This window comes from Oncorhynchus kisutch, linkage group LG29 (genome assembly GCF_002021735.2).
Source record: "Oncorhynchus kisutch isolate 150728-3 linkage group LG29, Okis_V2, whole genome shotgun sequence".
Taxonomy (NCBI): Eukaryota; Metazoa; Chordata; class Actinopteri; order Salmoniformes; family Salmonidae; genus Oncorhynchus; species Oncorhynchus kisutch.
In genome coordinates, this window is record NC_034202.2 from 36,861,373 (window position 1) to 36,885,749 (window position 24,377).

Genomic DNA, 24,377 nt, shown 5'->3' on the forward strand with positions numbered 1-24,377 from the left:
GAGTTCCATGTAGTCATGGCTCTATGTAGCACTGTGGAATAGAGTTCCATGTAGTCATGGCTCTATGTAGCACTGTGGAATAGAGTTCCATGTAGTCATGGCTCTATGTAGCACTGTGGAATAGAGTTCCATGTAGTCATGGCTCTATGTAGCACTGTGGAATAGAGTTCCATGTAGTCATGGCTCTATGTAGCACTGTGGAATAGAGTTCCATGTAGTCATGGCTCTATGTAGCACTGTGGAATAGAGTTCCATGTAGTCATGGCTCTATGTAGCACTGTGGAATAGAGTTCCATGTAGTCATGGCTCTATGTAGCACTGTGGAATAGAGTTCCATGTAGTCATGGCTCTATGTAGCACTGTGGAATAGAGTTCCATGTAGTCATGGCTCTATGTAGCACTGTGGAATAGAGTTCCATGTAGTCATGGCTCTATGTAGCACTGTGGAATAGAGTTCCATGTAGTCATGGCTCTATGTAGCACTGTGGAATAGAGTTCCATGTAGTCATGGCTCTATGTAGCACTGTGGAATAGAGTTCCATGTAGTCATGGCTCTATGTAGCACTGTGGAATAGAGTTCCATGTAGTCATGGCTCTATGTAGCACTGTGGAATAGAGTTCCATGTAGTCATGGCTCTATGTAGCACTGTGGAATAGAGTTCCATGTAGTCATGGCTCTATGTAGCACTGTGGAATAGAGTTCCATGTAGTCATGGCTCTATGTAGCACTGTGGAATAGAGTTCCATGTAGTCATGGCTCTATGTAGCACTGTGGAATAGAGTTCCATGTAGTCATGGCTCTATGTAGCACTGTGGAATAGAGTTCCATGTAGTCATGGCTCTATGTAGCACTGTGGAATAGAGTTCCATGTAGTCATGGCTCTATGTAGCACTGTGGAATAGAGTTCCATGTAGTCATGGCTCTATGTAGCACTGTGGAATAGAGTTCCATGTAGTCATGGCTCTATGTAGCACTGTGGAATAGAGTTCCATGTAGTCATGGCTCTATGTAGCACTGTGGAATAGAGTTCCATGTAGTCATGGCTCTATGTAGCACTGTGGAATAGAGTTCCATGTAGTCATGGCTCTATGTAGCACTGTGGAATAGAGTTCCATGTAGTCATGGCTCTATGTAGCACTGTGGAATAGAGTTCCATGTAGTCATGGCTCTATGTAGCACTGTGGAATAGAGTTCCATGTAGTCATGGCTCTATGTAGCACTGTGGAATAGAGTTCCATGTAGTCATGGCTCTATGTAGCACTGTGGAATAGAGTTCCATGTAGTCATGGCTCTATGTAGCACTGTGGAATAGAGTTCCATGTAGTCATGGCTCTATGTAGCACTGTGGAATAGAGTTCCATGTAGTCATGGCTCTATGTAGCACTGTGGAATAGAGTTCCATGTAGTCATGGCTCTATGTAGCACTGTGGAATAGAGTTCCATGTAGCCATGGCTCTATGTAGCACTGTGGAATAGAGTTCCATGTAGCCATGGCTCTATGTAGCACTGTGGAATAGAGTTCCATGTAGTCATGGCTCTATGTAGCACTGTGGAATAGAGTTCCATGTAGTCATGGCTCTATGTAGCACTGTGGAATAGAGTTCCATGTAGTCATGGCTCTATGTAGCACTGTGGAATAGAGTTCCATGTAGTCATGGCTCTATGTAGCACTGTGGAATAGAGTTCCATGTAGTCATGGCTCTATGTAGCACTGTGGAATAGAGTTCCATGTAGTCATGGCTCTATGTAGCACTGTGGAATAGAGTTCCATGGCTCTATGTAGTACTGTGGAATAGAGTTCCATGTAGTCGCGGCTCTATGTAGTACTGTGGAATAGAGTTCCATGGCTCTATGTAGTACTGTGGAATAGAGTTCCATGTAGTCGTGGCTCTATGTAGTACTGTGGAATAGAGTTCCATGTAGTCGTGGCTCTATGTAGTACTGTGGAATAGAGTTCCATGTAGTCGTGGCTCTATGTAGCACTGTGGAATAGAGTTCCATGTAGTCGTGGCTCTATGTAGCACTGTGGAATAGAGTTCCATGTAGTCGTGGCTCTATGTAGCACTGTGGAATAGAGTTCCATGTAGTCATGGCTCTATGTAGCACTGTGGAATAGAGTTCCATGGCTCTATGTAGTACTGTGGAATAGAGTTCCATGTAGTCGCGGCTCTATGTAGTACTGTGGAATAGAGTTCCATGTAGTCGCGGCTCTATGTAGTACTGTGGAATAGAGTTCCATGTAGTCGCGGCTCTATGTAGTACTGTGGAATAGAGTTCCATGGCTCTATGTAGTACTGTGGAATAGAGTTCCATGTAGTCATGGCTCTATGTAGTACTGTGGAATAGAGTTCCATGTAGTCGTGGCTCTATCTTGTACTGTGGAATAGAGTTCCATGTAGTCGTGGCTCTATGTAGTACTGTGGAATAGAGTTCCATGTAGTCGTGGCTCTATGTAGTACTGTGGAATAGAGTTCCATGTAGTCGTGGCTCTATGTAGTACTGTGGAATCGAGTTCCATGTAGTCGTGGCTCTATGTAGTACTGTGGAATAGAGTTCCATGTATTCGTGGCTCTATGTAGTACTGTGGAATAGAGTTCCATGTAGTCGTGGCTCTATGTAGTACTGTGGAATAGAGTTCCATGTAGTCGTGGCTCTAGGTAGTACTGTGGAATAGAGTTCCATGTAGTCGTGGCTCTATGTAGTACTGTGGAATAGAGTTCCATGTAGTCGTGGCTCTATGTAGTACTGTGGAATAGAGTTCCATGTAGTCGTGGCTCTATGTAGTACTGTGGAATAGAGTTCCATGTAGTCGTGGCTCTATGTAGTACTGTGGAATAGAGTTCCATGTAGTCGTGGCTCTATGTAGTACTGTGGAATAGAGTGCCATGTAGTCGTGGCTCTATGTAGTACTGTGGAAAAAGTTCCATGTAGTCGTGGCTCTATGTAGCACTGTGGAATAGAGTTCCATGTAGTCGTGGCTCTATGTAGCACTGTGGAATAGAGTTCCATGTAGTCGTGGCTCTATGTAGCACTGTGGAATAGAGTTCCATGTAGTCGTGGCTCTATGTAGCACTGTGGAATAGAGTTCCATGTAGTCATGGCTCTATGTAGCACTGTGGAATAGAGTTCCATGTAGTCATGGCTCTATGTAGTACTGTGGAATAGATTTCCATGTAGTCATGGCTCTATGTAGTACTGTGGAATAGAGTTCCATGTAGTCATGGCTCTATGTAGTACTGTGGAATAGAGTTCCATGTAGTCATGGCTCTATGTAGTACTGTGGAATAGAGTTCCATGTAGTCATGGCTCTATGTAGTACTGTCGAAAAGAGTTCCATGTAGTCATGGCTCTATGTAGTACTGTGGAATAGAGTTCCATGTAGTCATGGCTCTATGTAGTACTGTGGAATAGAGTTCCATGTAGTCATGGCTCTATGTAGTACTGTGGAATAGAGTTCCATGTAGTCATGGCTCTATGTAGTACTGTGGAATAGAGTTCCATGTAGTCATGGCTCTATGTAGTACTGTGGAATAGAGTTCCATGTAGTCATGGCTCTATGTAGTACTGTGGAATAGAGTTCCATGTAGTCATGGCTCTATGTAGTAGTGTGGAATAGAGTTCCATGTAGTCATGGCTCTATGTAGTACTGTGGAATAGAGTTCCATGTAGTCATGGCTCTATGTAGTACTGTGGAAAAGAGTTCCATGTAGTCATGGCTCTATGTAGTACTGTGGAATAGAGTTCCATGTAGTCATGGCTCTATGTAGTACTGTGGAATAGAGTTCCATGTAGTCATGGCTCTATGTAGTACTGTGGAATAGAGTTCCATGTAGTCATGGCTCTTGGTAGTACTGTGGAATAGAGTTCCATGTAGTCATGGCTCTATGTAGTACTGTGGAATAGAGTTCCATGTAGTCATGGCTCTATGTAGTACTGTGGAATAGAGTTCCATGTAGTCATGGCTCTATGTAGTACTGTGTACCTCCCATAGTCTGTTCTGGACTTGTGGACTGTGAAGAGACCTCTGGTGGCATGTCTTATGGGGTATGCATGGGTGTCCTAGCTGTGCGCCAGTAGTTCAAACAGACAGCTCGGTGCTTTCAACATGTCAATACCTCTCACAAATACAAGTAGTGATGAAGTCAATCTCTACTCTGCTTTAAGCCAGGAGAGACTGACATGCATGTCATTAATGCAAGCTCTGTGTGTACATTTAAGTGCCAGATGTGCTGCCATGTTCCTCTTTGGGGCACAACCATATGAATGGGCAGTAGTCCAGGTAAGACAAAACTAGTTTTGTTAATAGCAATGTCAACATAGCATCGATATGTTTTGACCATGACAGTTTACCATCCAGGGTTACACCAAGCAGTTTAGTCTCCTATTCCACCTGATCCGTTACAAGTTTTATTTGAGGTTTAGTGAATGATTTGTCCCAAACACAATGCTTTTAGTTTTTAAAATATGTATTACTAGCTTATTACTTGCCTCCCATTCTGAATGTGATTGCAGCTCTTCGTTAAGTGTTGCAGTGATTTCAGTGGCTGTGGTAGCTGACGTGTATAATGTTGAGTCGTCAGCGTAAGCAGACACACAGGCTTCACTTAGTACCAGGTCATTGGTGAAGATTGAAAAAAGTATAAACAGTTCAAGGGGGTGTAGACGTTCTATAGGCCCTGTAAAACAACTTTATAATATGGCTTCTGATTGGGTAAGACAGTTGAACTAAGCTCATGAAGCATTGCAATTACGTTCTTTAACAATCAATGGCTAATATATAATTAATTTCAATGTCCCCCCCAAAAATGTATTTATCAATCACAGAATGTAGCTTTTAAAGTCCTCACTTTCATTATGTTCACAGCAGAAATATTTAACATGCTTTGTGAAAAGAGACAACAAAAATAACTGCCTTTCAAAACCAGTTGCCTTATCACTCATTTTATGTGACGGTAAACATTCTATAGAATATCTAATGTGGGAGCACACCATATTAATATCACATTTCCTGATTAGAAGTCTTAAAAGTGAGGATCATACTGAGTGTACAAAACATTAGGAACACCTTCCTAATATTCGGTTGCAACCACTTTTGCCCTCAGAACCGTAAATTCATTGGGGAATAGACTTTACAAGGAGTCAAAAGCATTCCACCGGTGCGCCTGGCACCTACTACACCATTCAAAGGCACTTCCAATCTTTTGTCTTGGCCACTCAGCCTTTAAATGGTACACATACACAATCTATGTGTCACGTTCGTTATAAGGATCGGACCAAGGCGCAACGTTGTACGCGTACATTCTTATTTATTAAAAGAATGAACACTAAACAAAGTAACAAAATAACAAAACTAAATGTGAAGCTATACAAACGAGTGCTGACAGGTAACTACACAAACACCAAAGGGAAACAGCTACCTAAATATGATCCCCAATCAGAGACAAAGATAAACAGCTGCCTCTGATTGGGAACCTTATCAGGCCACCATAGACATACAAATCACCTAGACCTACAAAAAATCCTTGACATACAAAAACCCTAGACAATACAAAAACTAGCGTCAGGTCAGGGCGTGACAGTACCGGACCAAGGCTTAGCGTGGTATGCATACATTCTTATTTATTCATAGAATGAATGTTCACAGTAATACATTACAGTAACAGTGTATTTGTTAACAGCAATACAGTACAGTAACAGGGGATCTGTTAACAGTAATACAGCACAGTAACAGGGGATCTGTTAACAGTAATACAGTACAGTAACAGGGGATCTGTTAACAGTAATACAGCACAGTAACAGGGGATCTGTTAACAGTAATACAGCACAGTAACAGGGGATCTGTTAACAGTAATACAGTACAGTAACAGGGGATCTGTTAACAGTAATACAGCACAGTAACAGGGGATCTGTTAACAGTAATACAGCACAGTAACAGGGGATCTGTTAACAGTAATACAGCACAGTAACAGGGGATCTGTTAACAGTAATACAGCACAGTAACAGGGGATCTGTTAACAGTAATACAGCATAGTAACAGGGGATCTGTTAACAGTAATACAGCACAGTAACAGGGGATCTGTTAACAGTAATACAGCACAGTAACAGGGGATCTGTTAACAGTAATACAGCACAGTAACAGGGGATCTGTTAACAGTAATACAGCACAGTAACAGGGGATCTGTTAACAGTAATACAGCACAGTTATTATTATTATTATCAATTTTTTATTTCACCTTTATTTAACCAGGTAGGCAAGTTGAGAACAAGTTCTCATTTACAACTGTGACCTGGCCAAGACAAAGCAAAGCAGTTCGACACATACAACAACATAGAGTTACACATGGAGTAAAACAAACATACAGTCAATAATACAGTAGAAAAATAAGTCTATATACAATGTGAGCAAATGTGAGCAAAAAAAAGGCCATGGTGGCGAAGTAAATACAATATAGTGTTACGGTTTTCTTGCGGTGAAGGAGAGGCGGACCAAAATGCAGCGTGGTAATTTAGATTCATGTTTAATGACGATGAAAAAACAAACAATACAAAAACAACAAACGTAACGTGAAAACCTAACAGCCTATACTGGTGCAAAACAAACACAGAGACAGGAACAATCACCCACGAAACTCTCAAAGAATATGGCTGCCTAAATATGGTTCCCAATCAGAGACAACGATAAACACCTGCCTCTGATTGAGAACCACTTCAGGCAACCATAGACTTACCTAGAAAACCCCACTAAGCCACAATCCCAATACGTACAAAAAAAAAACAAGACAAAACACATGTCACACCCTGGCCTGACCAAATAAATAAAGAAAACACAAAATACTAAGACCAAGGCGTGACATATAGCAAGTAAAACACTGGAATGGTAGATTTGCAGTGGATGGATGTGCAAGGAAGAGATAGAAATAATGGAGTGCAAAGGAGCAAAATAAATAAATAAATACAGTAGGGGGAGAGGTAGTTGTTTGGGCTAAATTATAGATGGGCTATGTACAGGTGCGGTAATCTGTGAGCTGCTCTGACAGCTGGTGCTTAAAGCTAGTGAGGGAGATAAGTGTTTCAAGTGTCAGAGATTTTTGTAGTTCGTTCCAGTCATTGGTAGCAGAGAACTGGAAGGAGAGGTGGCCAAAGGAAGAATTGGTTTTGGGGGTGACCAGAGAGATATACCTGCTGGAGCGCGTGCTACAGGTGGGTGCTGCTATGGTGACCAGCGAGCTGAGATAAGGGGGGACTTTACCTAGCAGGGTCTTGTAGATGACCTGGAGCCAGTGGGTTTGGCGACGAGTATGAAGCGAGGGCCAGCCAACGAGAGCGTATAGGTCGCAGTGGTGGGCAGTATATGGGGCTTTGGTGACAAAACGGATAGCACTGTGATAGACTGAATCCAATTTATTGAGTAGGGTATTGGAGGCTATTTTGTAAATGACATCGCCAAAGTCGAGGATCGGTAGGATGGTCAGTTTTACAAGGGTATGTTTGGCAGCATGAGTGAAGGAAACATGGGACATGTAAACAGTAATACAGAACAGGGGATCTGTTAATAACTTCTGGGGGGCAGTATTGAGTAGCTTGGATGAATAACATGCCCAGAGTAAACTGCCTGCTACTCAGGCCCATATATGCATATTATTAATAGATTTGGATGGAAAACACTCTGATAACAGAACTCATATGGAAGTCGAAAACCTGAGAAAAATCCATCCAGGAAGTGGGGAATCTGAGGTTTTTAGTTTTTTGGGGGGGGTCGGGATTTTAATTATGAGATTTCTGTTGTTTTGAATTTGGCGCCCTGCAATTTCACTGGCTGTTGGCGGGGTGGGACGCTACCATCCCACATATCCCAGAGAAGTTTTAACAGCAATACAGTAACAGGGTATATGTTAACAGTTTTACAGTAACAGGGGATCTGTTAAGCGGCGCTCCTAGTCGCCGGGGACTTTAATGCAGGCAAACTTAAATCTGTTTCACCCCATTTTTAACAGTATGTGCAACCAGAGGAAAAAACACTTTACTCCACGCACAGAGACGCATACAAAGCTCTCCGTCGGCCTCCAGTTTTGCAAATCTGACCATCATTTTATCCTCTCGATTCATGCTACAATAGGTCCAAGATGGCGTAGCAGTAAGTCGTCCTGTCGTGTCGTGTCCCTTGTATATATCGTTTCTTTTTCGTTTTTTACATATTTTTTTTCGCATATCTCTTTAAAAACATTTTGCTAAACCTAAGCTTCCAAATACTCTCCTGCAACCCGCCTCACCCAATGTAGCCATTTTTCCTAAAGTATTTATATTTACTTCGGAACCGGAACCCCTCAACTGAAGCTAGCCAGCTAACCACCAGCTATGCTAGCGGTCTTCAGCTAACCGGTCTTCAGCTAACCGATCATCAGCTAACCTTTAGCTCGGGAAAGCTCTCGCCAGTTCGAACAACGCGACTCTAACCAGAGCATAACAGACCTATTTATTTTTCATCCCCGGATTCATCCCCGGATTCCCACCGCAAACGGAACATTTTTCAGCTGGATCTTCACAACTAGCTATCTAGCTAAACCGCAACCCCAGATGATTACTACTGGCTAGCGTTTCCACCCACTTAGCTTGAAGCTAGCCCGGCCAGAGCACCTGTGCTACCACCGTAGCATACTCCTGGGCTACAATACCCGGGCCCACGACCGGTCTATTGATGTCACTGCATGAAGAGGAATAAACAGACTCACCCCATCGCGACGACCCCCAAAGGCTAACTCTCTATCCCTCGCTATCTCCCTGCTTGCTAATTCGGCCTGCTAACTGCTAGCTTGTCTAGCTCCGGTCTGCTAACTGCTACCTTGTTTAGCCCGGGCCTACGAACTGTTAGCTTGTTAGCACAGGCCTGCTAACCGTCTGAATCGCCGCGTCCCAAACACTCACTGGACCCATATTTACTTTCTATCTCTTTTTGATTTTTTATTTGTTTATACCTTCCGGAAACCTGCCTCACCAAATGTGATACGGAATCGCTATTATTTTTAATTTTTAGAACACACTCAAGAACCTCCAGAAGCTAACCAGCTAACTAGCTACAAGCTATTTAGCCATTGTTAGTTTTTTTAAAACCTGGATAAGACTCGCCAGTCCAGCTTCCCTGCCCCATCCACCGCTGCCCCCTGGACACTGATCTCTTGGCTACATAGCTGATGCACGCTGGACTGTCCATTAATCACGGTACTCCATTCTGCTTGTTTGTTTTATCTGTTGGCCCCGTTGCCTAGTCAACGCCATTTTACCTGCTGTTGTTGTGCTAGCTGATTAGCTGTTGTTGTCTCACCTACTGTTTTAGCTAGCTTTCCCAATTCAACACCTGTGATTACTGTATGCCTCGCTGTATGTCTCTCTCAAATGTCAATATGCCTTGTATACTGTTGTTCAGGTTAGTTATCATTGTTTTAGTTCACAATGGAGCCCCTAGTTCCACTCTTCATACCCCTGATAACTCCTTTGTCCCACCTCCCACACATGCGGTGACCTCACCCATTACAACCAGCATGTCCAGAGATACAACCTCTCTCATCATCACCCAGTGCCTGGGCTTACCTCCGCTGCACCCGCACCCCACCATACCCCTGTCTGCACATTATGCCCTGAATATATTCTACCATGCCCAGAAACCTGCTCCTCTTATTCTCTGTCCCCAACGCTCTAGGCGACCAGTTTTGATAGCCTTTAGCCGCACCCTCATACTATTCCTTCTCTGTTCCGTGGGTGATGTGGAGGTAAACCCAGGCCCTGCATGTCCCCAGGCACCCTCATTTGTTGACTTCTGTGATCGAAAAAGCCTTGGTTTCATGCATGTCAACATCAGAAGCCTCCTCCCTAAGTTTGTTTTACTCACTGCTTTAGCACACTCTGCTAACCCTGATGTCCTTGCTGTGTCTGAATCCTGGCTCAGGAAGGCCACCAAAAATTCAGAGATTTCCATACCCAACTATAACATCTTCCGTCAAGATAGAACTGCCAAAGGGGGAGGAGTTGCAGTCTACTGCAGAGATAGCCTGCAAAGTAATGTCATACTTTCCAGGTCCATACCCAAACAGTTCGAACTACTAATTTTGAAAATTACTCTCTCCAGAAATAAGTCTCTCACTATTGCCGCCTGCTACCGACCCCCCTCAGCTCCCAGCTGTGCCCTGGACACCATTTGTGAATTGATCGCCCCCCATCTAGCTTCAGAGTTTGTTCTGTTAGGTGACCTAAACTGGGATATGCTTAACACCCCGGCAGTCCTACAATCTAAGCTAGATGCCCTCAATCTCACACAAATCATCAAGGAACCCACCAGGTACAACCCTAACTCTGTAAACAAGGGCACCCTCATAGACGTCATCCTGACCAACTGGCCCTCCAAATACACCTCCGCTGTCTTCAACCAGGATCTCAGCGATCACTGCCTCATTGCCTGTACCCGCTACGGAGCCGCAGTCAAACGACCACCCCTCATCACTGTCAAACGCTCCCTAAAACACTTCTGTGAGCAGGCCATTCTATCCTGGAAGGACATTGACCTCATCCCGTCAGTTGAGGATGCCTGGTCATTCTTTAAAAGTAACTTCCTCACCATTTTAGATAAGCATGCTCCGTTCAAAAAATGCAGAACTAAGAACAGATACAGCCCTTGGTTCACTCCAGACCTGACTGCCCTCGACCAGCACAAAAACATCCTGTGGCGGACTGCAATAGCATCGAATAGTCCCCGTGATATGCAACTGTTCAGGGAAGTCAGGAACCAATACACGCAGTCAGTCAGGAAAGCTAAGGCCAGCTTCTTCAGGCAGAAGTTTGCATCCTGTAGCTCCAACTCCAAAAAGTTCTGGGACACTGTGAAGTCCATGGAGAACAAGAGCACCTCCTCCCAGCTGCCCACTGCACTGAGGCTAGGTAACACGGTCACCACCGATAAATACATGATTATCGAAAACTTCAATAAGCATTTCTCAACGGCTGGCCATGCCTTCCACCTGGCTACTCCAACCTCGGCCAACAGCTCCGCCCCCCCCCCCGCAGCTCCTCGCCCAAGCCTCTCCAGGTTCTCCTTTACCCAAATCCAGATAGCAGATGTTCTGAAAGAGCTGCAAAACCTGGACCCGTACAAATCAGCTGGGCTTGACAATCTGGACCCTCTATTTCTGAAACTATCCGCCGCCATTGTCGCAACCCCTATTACCAACCTGTTCAACCTCTCTTTCATATCGTCTGAGATCCCCAAGGATTGGAAAGCTGCCGCAGTCATCCCCCTCTTCAAAGGGGGAGACACCCTGGACCCAAACTGTTACAGACCTATATCCATCCTGCCCCGCCTATCTAAGGTCTTCGAAAGCCAAGTCAACAAACAGGTCACTGACCATCTCGAATCCCACCGTACCTTCTCCGCTGTGCAATCTGGTTTCCGAGCCGGTCACGGGTGCACCTCAGCCACACTCAAGGTACTAAACGATATCATAACCGCCATCGATAAAAGACAGTACTGTGCAGCCGTCTTGCCAAGGCTTTCGACTCTGTCAATCACCATATTCTTATCGGCAGACTCAGTAGCCTCGGTTTTTCGGATGACTGCCTTGCCTGGTTCACCAATTACTTTGCAGACAGAGTTCAGTGTGTCAAATCGGAGGGCATGCTGTCCGGTCCTCTGGCAGTCTCTATGGGGGTGCCACAGGGTTCAAGTCTCGGGCCGACTCTTTTCTCTGTATATATCAATGATGTTGCTCTTGCTGCGGGCGATTCCCTGATCCACCTCTACGCAGACGACACCATTCTATATACTTTCGGCCCGTCATTGGACACTGTGCTATCTAACCTCCAAACGAGCTTCAATGCCATACAACACTCCTTCCGTGGCCTCCAACTGCTCTTAAACGCTAGTAAAACCAAATGCATGCTTTTCAACCGATCGCTGCCTGCACCCGCATGCCCGACTAGCATCACCACCCTGGATGGTTCTGACCTTGAATATGTGGACATCTATAAGTACCTAGGTGTCTGGCTAGACTGCAAACTCTCCTTCCAGACTCATATCAAACATCTCCAATCGAAAATCAAATCAAGAGTCGGCTTTCTATTCCGCAACAAAGCCTCCTTCACTCACGCCGCCAAGCTTACCCTAGTAAAACTGACTATCCTACCGATCCTCGACTTCGGCGATGTCATCTACAAAATGGCTTCCAACACTCTACTCAGCAAACTGGATGCAGTCTATCACAGTGCCATCCGTTTTGTCACTAAAGCACCTTATACCACCCACCACTGCGACTTGTATGCTCTAGTCGGCTGGCCCTCGCTACATATTCGTCCAATGGTATTGAGGAGTATCCACCTCGTTTACTGGCTTCATCAATAAATGCATCAATGACGTCGTCCCCACAGTGACCGTACGTTCATATCCCAACCAGAAGCTGTGGATTACAGGCAACCTCCGCACCAAGCTAAAGGCTAGAGCTTCCACTTTCAAGGAGCGGGACATTATCCGGACCTTATAAGAAAACCTGCTATGCCCTCAGACGAACCATCAAACAGGAAAAGCATCAATACAGAACTAAGATTGAATCTTGCTACACCGGATTTGGCAGGGCTTGCAAACTATTACGAACTACAAAGGGAAACCCAGCCGCGAGCTGCCCACCAGATGAGCCTAGCAGATGAGCAAAATGTATTTTATGCTTGCTTCGAGGCAAGCAAAACTGAAGCATACATGAGAGCACCAGCTGTTCCAGACAACTTTGTCATAATGCTCTTTAAAAAGGTCAACATTCACAAGGCCGCAGGGCCAGACGGATTACAAGGACATGAGCATGCGTGGACCAACTGGCAAGTGTCTTCACTGACATTTTCAACCACTCCCTGTAATACCTACATGTTTCAAGCAGACTATTAGTCCCTGTGACCAAGAAAGCAAAGGTGACCTGCCTAAATGACTACAGCCCCGTAGAAATCACGTCTGTAGCCATGAAGTGCTTTGAAAGGCTGGTCATGGCTCACATCAACACCATCATCCCGGAATCCCTAGATCCACTCCAATTCGCATAACGCCCCAACAGATTCAGAGACGACGCAATCTCAATCTCAATCACACTCTACACTGCCCTTTCCCATGTTGACAAAGGGAACACCTATGTGAGAATGCTGTTCATTGACTACAGCTCAGCATTCATCACCATAGTGCCCATATAGCTCAATACTAAGCTAAGGACCCTGGGACTAAACACCTCCTACTGCATCTGGATCCTGGACTTCCTGACGGGCCGTCCCCAGGTAGTAAGGGCAGGCAACAACACATCTGCCACGTTGATCCTCAATGCGAAGGCCTCTCCTGTGCTCCCTGTTCACCCATTGCCGCGTCTCCAAGCACTACTCCAACACCATCATTACGTTTGCTGATGACACAACGATGAGACAGCCTATAGGGAGCTGGTCAGAGACCTGGCAGTGTGGGGCCAGGACAACAACCTCTCCCTCAACGTGAGCAAGAAAAAGGAGATAATCATGGACTACAGGAAAAGGAAGGCCCGACCACACCCCCATTCACATCGGCGGGGCTGTAGTGGAGCGGGTCGAGAGCTTCAAGTTCTTTGATGTTCACATCACCTACAAACTATCATGGTCCAAACACACCAAAACCGTTGTGAAGATTGCACGACAACAGATTTTCCCCCTCAGGAGACTGAAAAGATTTGGCATGGGTCCCCAGATCCTCAAAAAGTTCTACAGCTGCAAAATTGGTTGCATCACTGCCTGGTTGCATCACTGCCTGGTATGTCAACTGCTCGGCCTTCAACCATAAGGCGCTACAGAGGGTACTGTGTATGGTCCAGTAAATCACTGGGGCCAAGGTTCCTGCCATCCAGGAACTATGTACTAGGCAGTGTCAGAGGAAGGCCCCAAAAATGGTCAAAGACTCCAGTCACCCAGGTCATATAGACTGTTCTCTCTGCTACTACCCAGCAAGCGGAACCAGATTGCCAAGTTTAGGCACAAAAGGCTTCTTAACAGCTTCTACCCCCAAGCCATAAGACCGGTGAACAAATGGCCATCCGGAATATTTACATTAACCCCCCCGCCTTTGTTTTTACACTGCTGCTACTTGCTGTTTACACTTCTGCTCCTCGCAGTGTATTTTCTAGTCTCTTTACCTACAAGTACAATTACCTTGACCAACCTGTGCCCCCGCACATTGACTCAGTACCAGTACCCCCCCTGTATATAGCCTCACTACTAACCTGTACCCCTGCATTGACTCAGTACCAGTACCCCCCCTGTATATAGCCTCGTTATTGTTATTTTATTGTGTGACTTTTATATTATTTTTTTACTGTAGTTTATTTAGTAAATCATTTCTTAACCCTATTTATTGAACTGCATTGTTGGCTTAGGGCTTGAAAATAAGCATTTCACTGTAAGGTCTACAACTGTTGTATTTGGCGCATATGACACATAAAATTAGATTTGATGTTGTCATGTCCCTTCCATGTTAGTCTGGCTTTTAATGTAATGACGTTGTTGGTGTATAAATCTGAACTTCTTATTTTTGCATACACAGAACTGATTAGACAAAGGTAGGTTTGAAATGGTGAATTAAGGCCAAGATTACGTCACGTTTAAACACTGGAACACTGGAATGCACAATGTTGTAGCTCGGGGGCTTTTGTGGGTTATATAACGATACAAAAAATGTGAATGCTATTCAACTATTTCTATAATTGATAGAACCTAAACATTCTATCACTGTTTAAATTCAAATGCGGCTGGGGTGTGTCTCTCGTGTGTCCACAAGAGAAACAGCTCATATTGCAATTACACCCCAGACACTACCTGAACAACAGCTATGGATCTGTCAGCTACCACGGTAATAGGTAGGCCCATGAATACTGGCCTAAACTATTAGGATTATAAAAAGGTTATATTTTGATCAAACACATTTACAAAAAGGAATACACATACAAAGCACTCTAATTCAGCACCCAAGGAGCTTGAATTTTCAAGCTCTACCCTTAGATTTGGCAGTGACACATTGTCCCCATGAGTGACAGAACACTGAGCCAATCACGGCGCAACTAGAGAACCTTACCAACAACTACGCTCAGTATTTTCCACTGGCTGCCCCACCACCACAGCAAGTAGGCTGAAACACCTACATTTATGAGCTGCGTTACTCAAGAAATAAATCAAAAATACCATGTTTTTATGGAGGGTTTATTAACATTAAAAGAAGTTAACATTGTTTGCAAACTGATATTTGACTATACTCCTAAAATGAGCTTGTTTCTAACCCTGCAGTTTGTGCCAAGGCTTGTATTTCACAAAGCATGATGTTGATAATAATAATAGACTTTATTTCTTTACCATCTTTCTTAGAATATATTGCAGTCCAGTGAGCTTTACAGATCAGGACTTAAACAGATAAAAACACAGTGACAAATATTGAGAACATATTGATAAAACAACCGGATCAACCAGGTAGCCTTATTAAACCTGTTGAAGCACTCAGAAAGTAAAACATTACAGAGATACAGTATGTGTTTGATTTTCTGTTTTTTACTAGAACATTGATGTTGGGAATATTGTTTGGTTGGTTGATGACACAGGATGAGGAAGTGCAAATATGGAGTTATTGCAGAACGTGTAGTCGAGGCTGGCGGGAGAAGCTATATGAGGACGGGCTGATTGGAATGGAATTAATAGGATAGACTCAAACAAAAGTTTGATGTGATTAATACCACTCAATTTTTTCCATTTCAGCCATTACAATGAGCCCATCCTCCTATAGCGTATTCCTCTAGCCACCTCTGTCTTGTAGGAAAGCTGAAAAGGAAATGTAAGTCATTGATAATAATTTCTGCGATACCTCTGTGTTCAAAAATAGATGGACACAATCATCAATGAAAATATTGAAAACAAAACACGTCATTCACTCGTTATGAACTACTATTTAAACGATGAAAATGCCAAGTGCTTTATATTTAATATTTAACGGGACAAGATAAGTAATGTATGAGTTACATGCATGTCTCCCCATTTCAACACCCTTGATAGACTTTACGCACGTACGGTGGTGGATTTAGGTATAGGCGAGGTATGGGCAGCCGCTCAGGGCAGCATCTTGTCGGGGGCGGTACTGGGGCATCCTCACAAAAACAATCATAATGGTGACATTTGCGCGATTGGTTTTCTATTGCTCATTTGCACGTTACATCAATGACATCATGTCACCTTCGGGAACGGGGAATCTATCAATTAGCACACCTCTAACTTTGTACAGTACTAATGCAATTAGTAAAATCAGTCACACTGTGAAATGCTACCAAATAAACAACAATTCATTCATAATACTGTGAATATATAACTTCACAGACATGTTTTTGCATTTTTCTCTGGTTTGTGTGAAATCGTTAAGAACAATATAAAACCAGTCTGCACACCACCAAGGTGAATTGGTTTAGTCTTGACTCTTGGTTGATGGTGTAATTACAGTTAGTGCAGAATGGCGAGAACCTCCACTGCGCATTTAGCAACCTATGTAGCAACCTATGCGTAAAGATCAATCGTTAACTACTTGAACTTTAATTCTCCTGAACATGGTGAGCACTTTGCTCTTGATCTCTTTAGTTTTCAGAGAGTAGACGATGGGGTTGAGACAGGGCGGGATGCACGAGGCCAGCGACAGGCTCAGTACGCGCAGGTCAGGGTCTGGTTTGATGCGCGCTAATAACCCAACCATGAAAATAATCAGAACCGGAAAGAAGAATACTGCCACTAGAATGAGGTGCTCAGTGCAGGTGGCCAGCGCTTTCACACGACTCTCAACGCTTTTCATCCTGAACACAGCGATTAGAATACTCATGTATGACAGAATGATGAAGGACAGTGGGCCGAGGAGGATAACCAGGCTCAGAACTGAAGCCACAGCCCATTGCAGGGTGTTGTCGTTACATGCCAGCCGAAACACTGGTGCGTAATCACAGAAATAGCTGTAGACATTAACGGAATCGCAGTAGGACAGCCTGGTCATAATTGCAGCACTGAATATCTGTATACCAAGACAGAAGCACCAGATGACACCGAGAATACACGACATACTCGTCATGGTGTTGATGGAGCCGTGCCTCAGAGGAAAACATATGGCGATCATACGGTCATAGGCGAGCACGGCGATGGAGAACGATTCCATAGATATGAAGGAATAATACACATACATCTGTACCATACACAGATTAAACGGCACAAAATTGTTTTTAGCAAGAAACGCCTTTAGCATACCGGGAATAATGCAAGTATTCAGCACCAGATCAACCACCGCGAGGTTACCAACCGCCATAAACTTGGGGTTGTGGAGGCGATGGTCCACCATGATTATATAGATCACAAATATGTTGAACACGACCGACACCACGTAAACGAAAGCGAGGAAGATGAAGTAGAGGTTGGCAAAGGGCAGGGAGGTGAAGCCGATGATGTAGAACCCTGGAGGATGGATTAGAACGGAGGAGTCGTTCCATTGCAACCTGTGGAGGAATGTCATGGCTGAGCTGGTTCCGCACACCTGCGCTCCAGGTCTATGCATGCACAGACAAACACAAACGCTTGCTCCGTTGATGCGTAAAACCTGAAAGGAGAGAGACAGAGTTAGCAATGTGTGGAACATAAGGACTTCATCAGTCAGCTTACAAGTAGCAACAGCCAGTATGATAATGTCTTCTCTTAAAATGGTGATTTGATCACCAAATAAATTGCTTGATTAATCTACACTCTATTTCATCTAAGCTTACCCATGTTTTGCTAAAATTGCACCCTATTTTTTTTTAACCTTTATTTACTAGGCAAGTCAGTTAAGAACAAATTCTTATTTTCAATGACTGTCTAGGAACAGTGGGTTAACTGCCTTGTTCAGGGGCAGAACGACAGATCTTTACCTTGTCAGCTCAAGGAGTTGATCTTGCAACCTTTCGGTTACTAGTCCATCACTTTAAACACTAGGCTACCTGCCGCCCCAACAACCAACATCCAGATAGGGCTTATAGCTTTCATTCTTAATTCAGTACCAACACTTTACAAATACGAATGAATTGTCCTATTCTACTCCAAAGCCTAGGCCTATGTACTGTGGAATAGTCCTATTCTACTCTATAGACCATAACTACTTACTGGGCACAGGGATATGGACCATGGGTCGGTCTGTTGGCTGTGTTCCACCACAGGTTCAGGTAGTAGAGTTGATGGTCTGGGTCGGTCTGTTGGCTGTGTTCTACAACAGCAGGTTCAGGTAGTAGAGTTGATGGTCTGGGTCGGTCTATTGGCTGTGTTCCACCACAGGTTCAGGTAGTAGAGTTGATGGTCTGGGTCGGTCTGTTGACTGTGTTCCACCACAGGTTCAGGTAGTAGAGTTGATGGTCTGGGTCGTTCTGTTGGCTGTGTTCCACCACGACAGGTTCAGGTAGTAGAGTTGATGGTCTGGGTCGTTCTGTTGGCTGTGTTCCACCACGACAGGTTCAGGTAGTAGAGTTGATGGTCTGGGTCGTTCTGTTGGCTGTGTTCCACCACGACAGGTTCAGGTAGTAGAGTTGATGGTCTGGGTCGTTCTGTTGGCTGTGTTCCACCACAGGTTCAGGTGGTGTGAGAGATTATCCCTCTATCTCTCTGACTCTCTGTCCCTGAATCTTGCAGTAACACCAACAACTGTATCTCTGCTGCTCTGTCCACTATACGTATATAAGCCCCCAACTGTCCCCAAGAGATGTCATTAAAATGGCTAATCAACTCTCCAAGTATTGGAAGTTATTATCTTATATGAGAGTTTACTTTAACTGATCCTTGGAGAATTCAACATAATGGAGTTATTAGCTACATGTATGTCTTCAAAAACAACCAATGCATGACAACCCCACTTAATTAAGCTAAATATCAAGGCCTAATTATCCGTTTTCGGTCATTAAATAATGAGAGTGAAGCCCAACATAGAGCATCTTGTGGTAAGGGATTTAACTAGTTGTTGTTGTTCTGCTGTTCTCCTATTGATTAGCTTGGTTGTCTTTCCCAATCATTGTAGGCCAAGTAGCCATAGAAAGGTTAAACAAATCTTATCAAACTAGATTTCTATGTGTTTAAACCAACAGCACAAATAGGCCTACAGAGCGCCGCGGCTCTGCGTGTCAGAGACCAGCTCAGTTTATGAGACTGACACATACAGTGCCCTCCTTATTATTTTGGCTCTATACTTCAAGACTTTGGATTTGAAATCAAACAATGACTATGAGGATAAAGTGCAGACTGTCAGCTTTAATTTAATCCATTTTGGGTGAACCGTTTAGAAATTACAGCACATTTTGTACACAGCTACTTTAATACACATATAAGTGAATTTGTCCCAATACTTTTGCTCCCCTAAAATGGGCTGTGCACAAAAAGTGATGTAATTCCTGAACGGTTCACCCAATATCGATTAAATTGAAACTGACAGACTGCACTTTATCCTAATAGTCATTGTTTGATTTCAAATCCAAAGTCTTGAAGAATAGAGCCAAATGAAGAAAAAATGCTTCACTGCCAATAACAGATGGCACTGTATCTCTACATAAAAACAGAGAAAGATTGCTAAATTGATCGATGGAAAGATGAAACCCTGATTGATTTGATTGATTGATTATTTTCCTTTTTTTTCTAAATTACAACAGATTCTTAGAAAAAGAGAAAAAGAGAGAGAGACAGAGACCATAATTCATCTGGTCACCATGGTGACAGATGAGGTCAATTTCCTTTCCTAAATTATAATATGTTGACACCCAGCTAGCCTAAAAAGCACTACGTAAATTCCACCATGATTTTCATTACTTTATCTATCTTGTAGAACACCTCCTCAGCTATTGACTGATCGTGTCCTTCAGTAGAATGTCAGAACACTGCAAGCCAGTCAGCAGCAACTTGTGTGGTTCTAAGATTTCAGTGAATCTGCTCTGATCATAAACACATACAAGTACACAAACACATATTGACTGATAACTCAGGTGTATTTAAAGGGGAAATCTGCAGTTGCAACATCAAGTTTTAGACAAATAAACGAATTATGTATATACCCAGATAGTCTCGAGGTTAGAGTGTTGGGCCAGTAACTGGTTCGGTTACTGGTTCGAATACCGGGGCTGACAAGGTAAAAGAAAATCTGTCGTTAGTACCCCCAAACAAACCTTTCCATTACACACTTGTGTGTAAGAGGACAACTAAGCACCCCCCCCCCCAAATATATTAATATATTGAGGAATATGAATTTCAATGCCTCATGACCTTAGTTCAACTGTGGTACGCCATCAGAACCCAAAATATAAATGTATTTCACTACATTGTTTGTAATTGTAAACAAACACATTACAGACTCAAAACAACATTTAAATAACTATAATGTCAGAGTGGATACATTTCTCGAGCCCCATCCCTTAGCTGTAATCCAAAAACAGTGGCAGGGTTGCGGTTTTGTTATTAGTTGAACTACAGATTGCCCCTTTAATCAGTGTGTAGATAACTGCCTGTATTAACAAAGCTTCTCAGAGCAGGAGTTCCTGGTGATTAGCTCTTGGAGATCGGTATCACCCATGGTTGCTTCCTGCCAGGTCAGGAGTTGTTCGACCACACTGTCCTTTTTGTCCTCACTGAAGAGAGAATCAAAGGAAGGTCAGGCCTTACAGCGGTTGAGGCAGATAGAGTTAGTGAGAGAGAGGGATAGACGTATAGAGAGGGGTAGAGAGAGAGAGAGAGAGAGAGATCTGGTCTTAGCTGAGTCACTCTGCATCACCTCTCTTTCCTGGAGTATTAGAGAGGTAGTGGTCCTGATGGGATTGATATGATAGCAACCTGAAAGACTCAATTGAGTTACACTATTTGGAGAGGTGGTACGTAATATGACAGTGTTACTAACAGTACTTATGTAGATTAGGTCAGCCAGGTTCCCAGTGTTCAAAGCACAGTCAGGTCTTATGACCATCCCTGTCGAGCCCTTTGACCGAACCATAGCACTGGTTTTAACTCTAGTCTGGTTCCCAGTGGTTAAACCACCCAGGGTCATGCCGCACAACATGAGAATATTTATTAGGAGGAAACTTATTGATTACTTCACTTCAGGTGAAAAAGCAGGCGAAGCTAGGGTACTGTATGAATGCACACACACACACACACACACACACACACACACACACACACACACACACACACACACACACACACACACACACACACACACACACACACACACACACACACACACACACACACACAGATCAGTTCTTTGACACTAATTTCCCTCCCAGGTTTAGTAGAACGTTGTATAAAACACTTTATGGAAAATTTGAACTATCTTTTACTTTCAAAGAGAGCCAACAACTACAGGTTAACATCTTCCTAAGTCTGAGGGTGATTTTAACCTTCCAGACTTGGAATTGTATCAACTCGCTACCCAAGGCTTTTACTTACAACATAATGCTAAATGTACTAAAGAGGAACAATGGGTACATATTGAAGATGTGCATTCTCATCCACAGATTATTTTTACGTGTCTCTTTTCAAAGCATGAATGTAAAGAAAATAGTTAATAACACAACATAGTTAATAACTTCATAGTTAATAACAATATGGATGAAAATGAATGGTATTCTACAAGAACCAATGTCACTCCCTAAAAACGACCTGATGAAACAATCCTTGGTATCATTTGAATGGAAACATTCTGAAGTTTGTGGAAATGTTAATTGAATGTAGGAGAATATAACACAGTAGATCTGTTGGAAGAAAAGAGAAAGAAAGAGCATACGTTTTCTGTTTTTTATTGTTGTAGCATCATCTTTCACATGTACTAGAATAGCCACACAGTCAGATAGGATGCTGGAGATAATCTGGATGGATAACACAAGAGTGCAACTGAAGGTGTGCAAAGTTTCAGACTGATAACTTCAGGAATGGGTGAGCTACATGACATTTAGCATGAAGTCACCCAGGTGTCCCACACAAGTTGCCCAAATGTACCCAAGTGGCCGAATTGGTGAAATGACCTATAACTATATACAGCAGTGCAAATAACTATATACAACATATCAAAAAGCAATTCTAACACACAAAAAAATGTTTAAAAAAATATTAGAAAATAAATATATTTTTAAAAACAGTACACCCCTTGGAAGTCCTCGTCATAATATTTTGCTGCCTGTGCCATGTCCCATAGCAGTCTCTTTCTGATGTAAAGCAGAGGAAAACTGAACAAGTGGTGCATTTCATGCCACACAGAACACAACGAAGCCTCCATGCTGTGCCCTTTTGGCCCTGAGGCACAGTCATGCCTGCAGTAATGAACTGTGGCATATGAACACCACTGGGGGCACAGGTAGAGCGGGCAGCTTGGCACCGGGGGCTCCCAGTCGGAGTCGCTATCACTGTGAAAGTTTTGTATTGTATGAGCCTTTTATCATCACATAAAATAAACAGATAAGTATTGTGTAGAGCAGAGGGAACAGTCACTAAGGTGAAGTGCTGTTCCATTCAACTCCAGCCATTGTTGTATATATATATACACACCCCCAAACAAACCAACACACACACACACAAACAAACCACACATTTCATTGCAAAAATATATATATATATATTTATATTTCATAAAACGGCATTAGCACTTACGTCCTGTCCTTGCAGAAACAGCTCCTCAGTTCGTTTGAATCATAACACTCCAAGATTCCTCAAACAAAAAATCTGTCTCACTTTCACTTTTTCACTTTCACTTTAGAGTTTGACTTCGCTTTACCTGATTTATTCACCATGATATCTGCAATGAAATCGTTGAAACTACAACTTTCCGCGTTTACCTCAGCTCATTGGCTATCTACCCAGCTAGATTTCAAGAAGATCAGTGGTCATTGGGCAGAAATATAGTCAATCAATGAAGCTTCGCTAAAATTATTGGTGCGTAAGGTAGTCATTTATCGTTGTCTTCAAATCAGCTCACTTCGGTCAATACTCCCCGCAAAAAAAACAATGACGTTTGGCTGTGTTGCAAACATCCAGAGGAATGCACTGAAACCCACCATGACTAGATAAACGATTGTTTACAGAGGGCAATCACGCCGAATGCTCCGTAAAAAAATTGATAGAGATGGAATTCACGGCACAAACGGTTTACAAAATGTTTCGATTTAGGCTATAAAAATTGATTTTATCAAAGAAAACGGCACTTCATTTGATCACTGGGACCCCCAGGAAGAGAAATAAGAGCAAGATATCAGAATGTAAGTCATAATTTTACCTTCAGATGTGAATGTGTAAAAACTGTCATGGCGGAAAATGTTTCTGTTGTTGATTGCTCTTCTCAAACAAAAGCATGGGATTTGTTCTCTGTAATAGCTATTTTAAATTGGAAAACGTAGTTTGATTACCAAGATTCTAATCTTTTGAAGGATGTAAGACACTTGCATTTTCAAGAATGTTTAATGTTATGAAGTTGTATTTTTTGTTGTCACTCTGAAATTTCCCCTGATGTTGGTCCCTGTACGGGGATCGCAGCCATAACAGGTTTTAACTTCTTGTTAATCCAGCCTAGCCTAGCCACAGAAAACCATACAGCCATTGTCCAACCAAGGAGGGGTGTCACAAAAGACAGAAATAGCGTTGAAATTAATCACTAACCTTTGATGATCTTCACCGGATGGCACTCCCAGGATTCCATGTTAGACAATAAATGTGTGTTTTGTTCGATAAAGTTAATCTTTATGTCCAAATACCTCCTTTTTGTTCGCGCGTTTCGTTCACCAATCCAAATGCACAAGGCACGAGCACAAAGTCCAGAGAAAGTCCTGGGCCTGAGTAGCAGGCAGTTTACTCTGGCACCTTATTCATCCAAGCTACTCAATACTGCCCCCGTTCCCAAAGAAGTTATGTTGTGTTTAGTCATAGTGACGCAAAATGACTGAAGCTAATGTATAAATACAAACAGAGAAACATGCCCCTGACCCCAAAACATATCTTCACCCCTGCTTTTCGTAAACAACAAACACACATGCATGCATGCTCTCTCCCTCTCTCTCTATCTCACACACACACACAAACAGAGAAATGGGACAATCCCTTATGACCCCTGACAAGACAGGATTTCTCTAATCTCTGCTTTTGGGACTTCCTGTGTAGTGTTCTGAGTTTTTTGTTTTGTTATGTCATCCCAGGGGAATGCTGGGTAATGACCTTGCCTGTAAACAAACAATCTCTTTAGTGTTAATTAATCTGGCTACAATGAACACCCTATGCTCTCTGGCAATTATAAAAGAAGACACACACACAAAGAGCCCCTTACTCCTGGGCATTTAGCAAACTTCAT

General features: G+C 43.2%; 1 protein-coding gene across 1 annotated transcript; it reads right to left on the bottom strand.

Annotated features, from left to right (window-relative positions):
* Nucleotides 1–15,216: 15,216 nt before the first annotated feature.
* Nucleotides 15,217–18,719, bottom strand: LOC109873909 (olfactory receptor 2AT4-like). The gene is made up of 2 exons (XM_031809641.1): nucleotides 18,182–18,719; nucleotides 15,217–17,642 (listed from the first exon to the last, which is right to left on the bottom strand). The coding sequence occupies exon 2, from the start codon at nucleotides 17,598–17,600 to the stop codon at nucleotides 16,578–16,580; it is 1,023 nt and encodes a 340-aa protein (XP_031665501.1). The 5' UTR covers nucleotides 17,601–17,642; nucleotides 18,182–18,719; the 3' UTR covers nucleotides 15,217–16,577.
* Nucleotides 18,720–24,377: the final 5,658 nt, after the last annotated feature.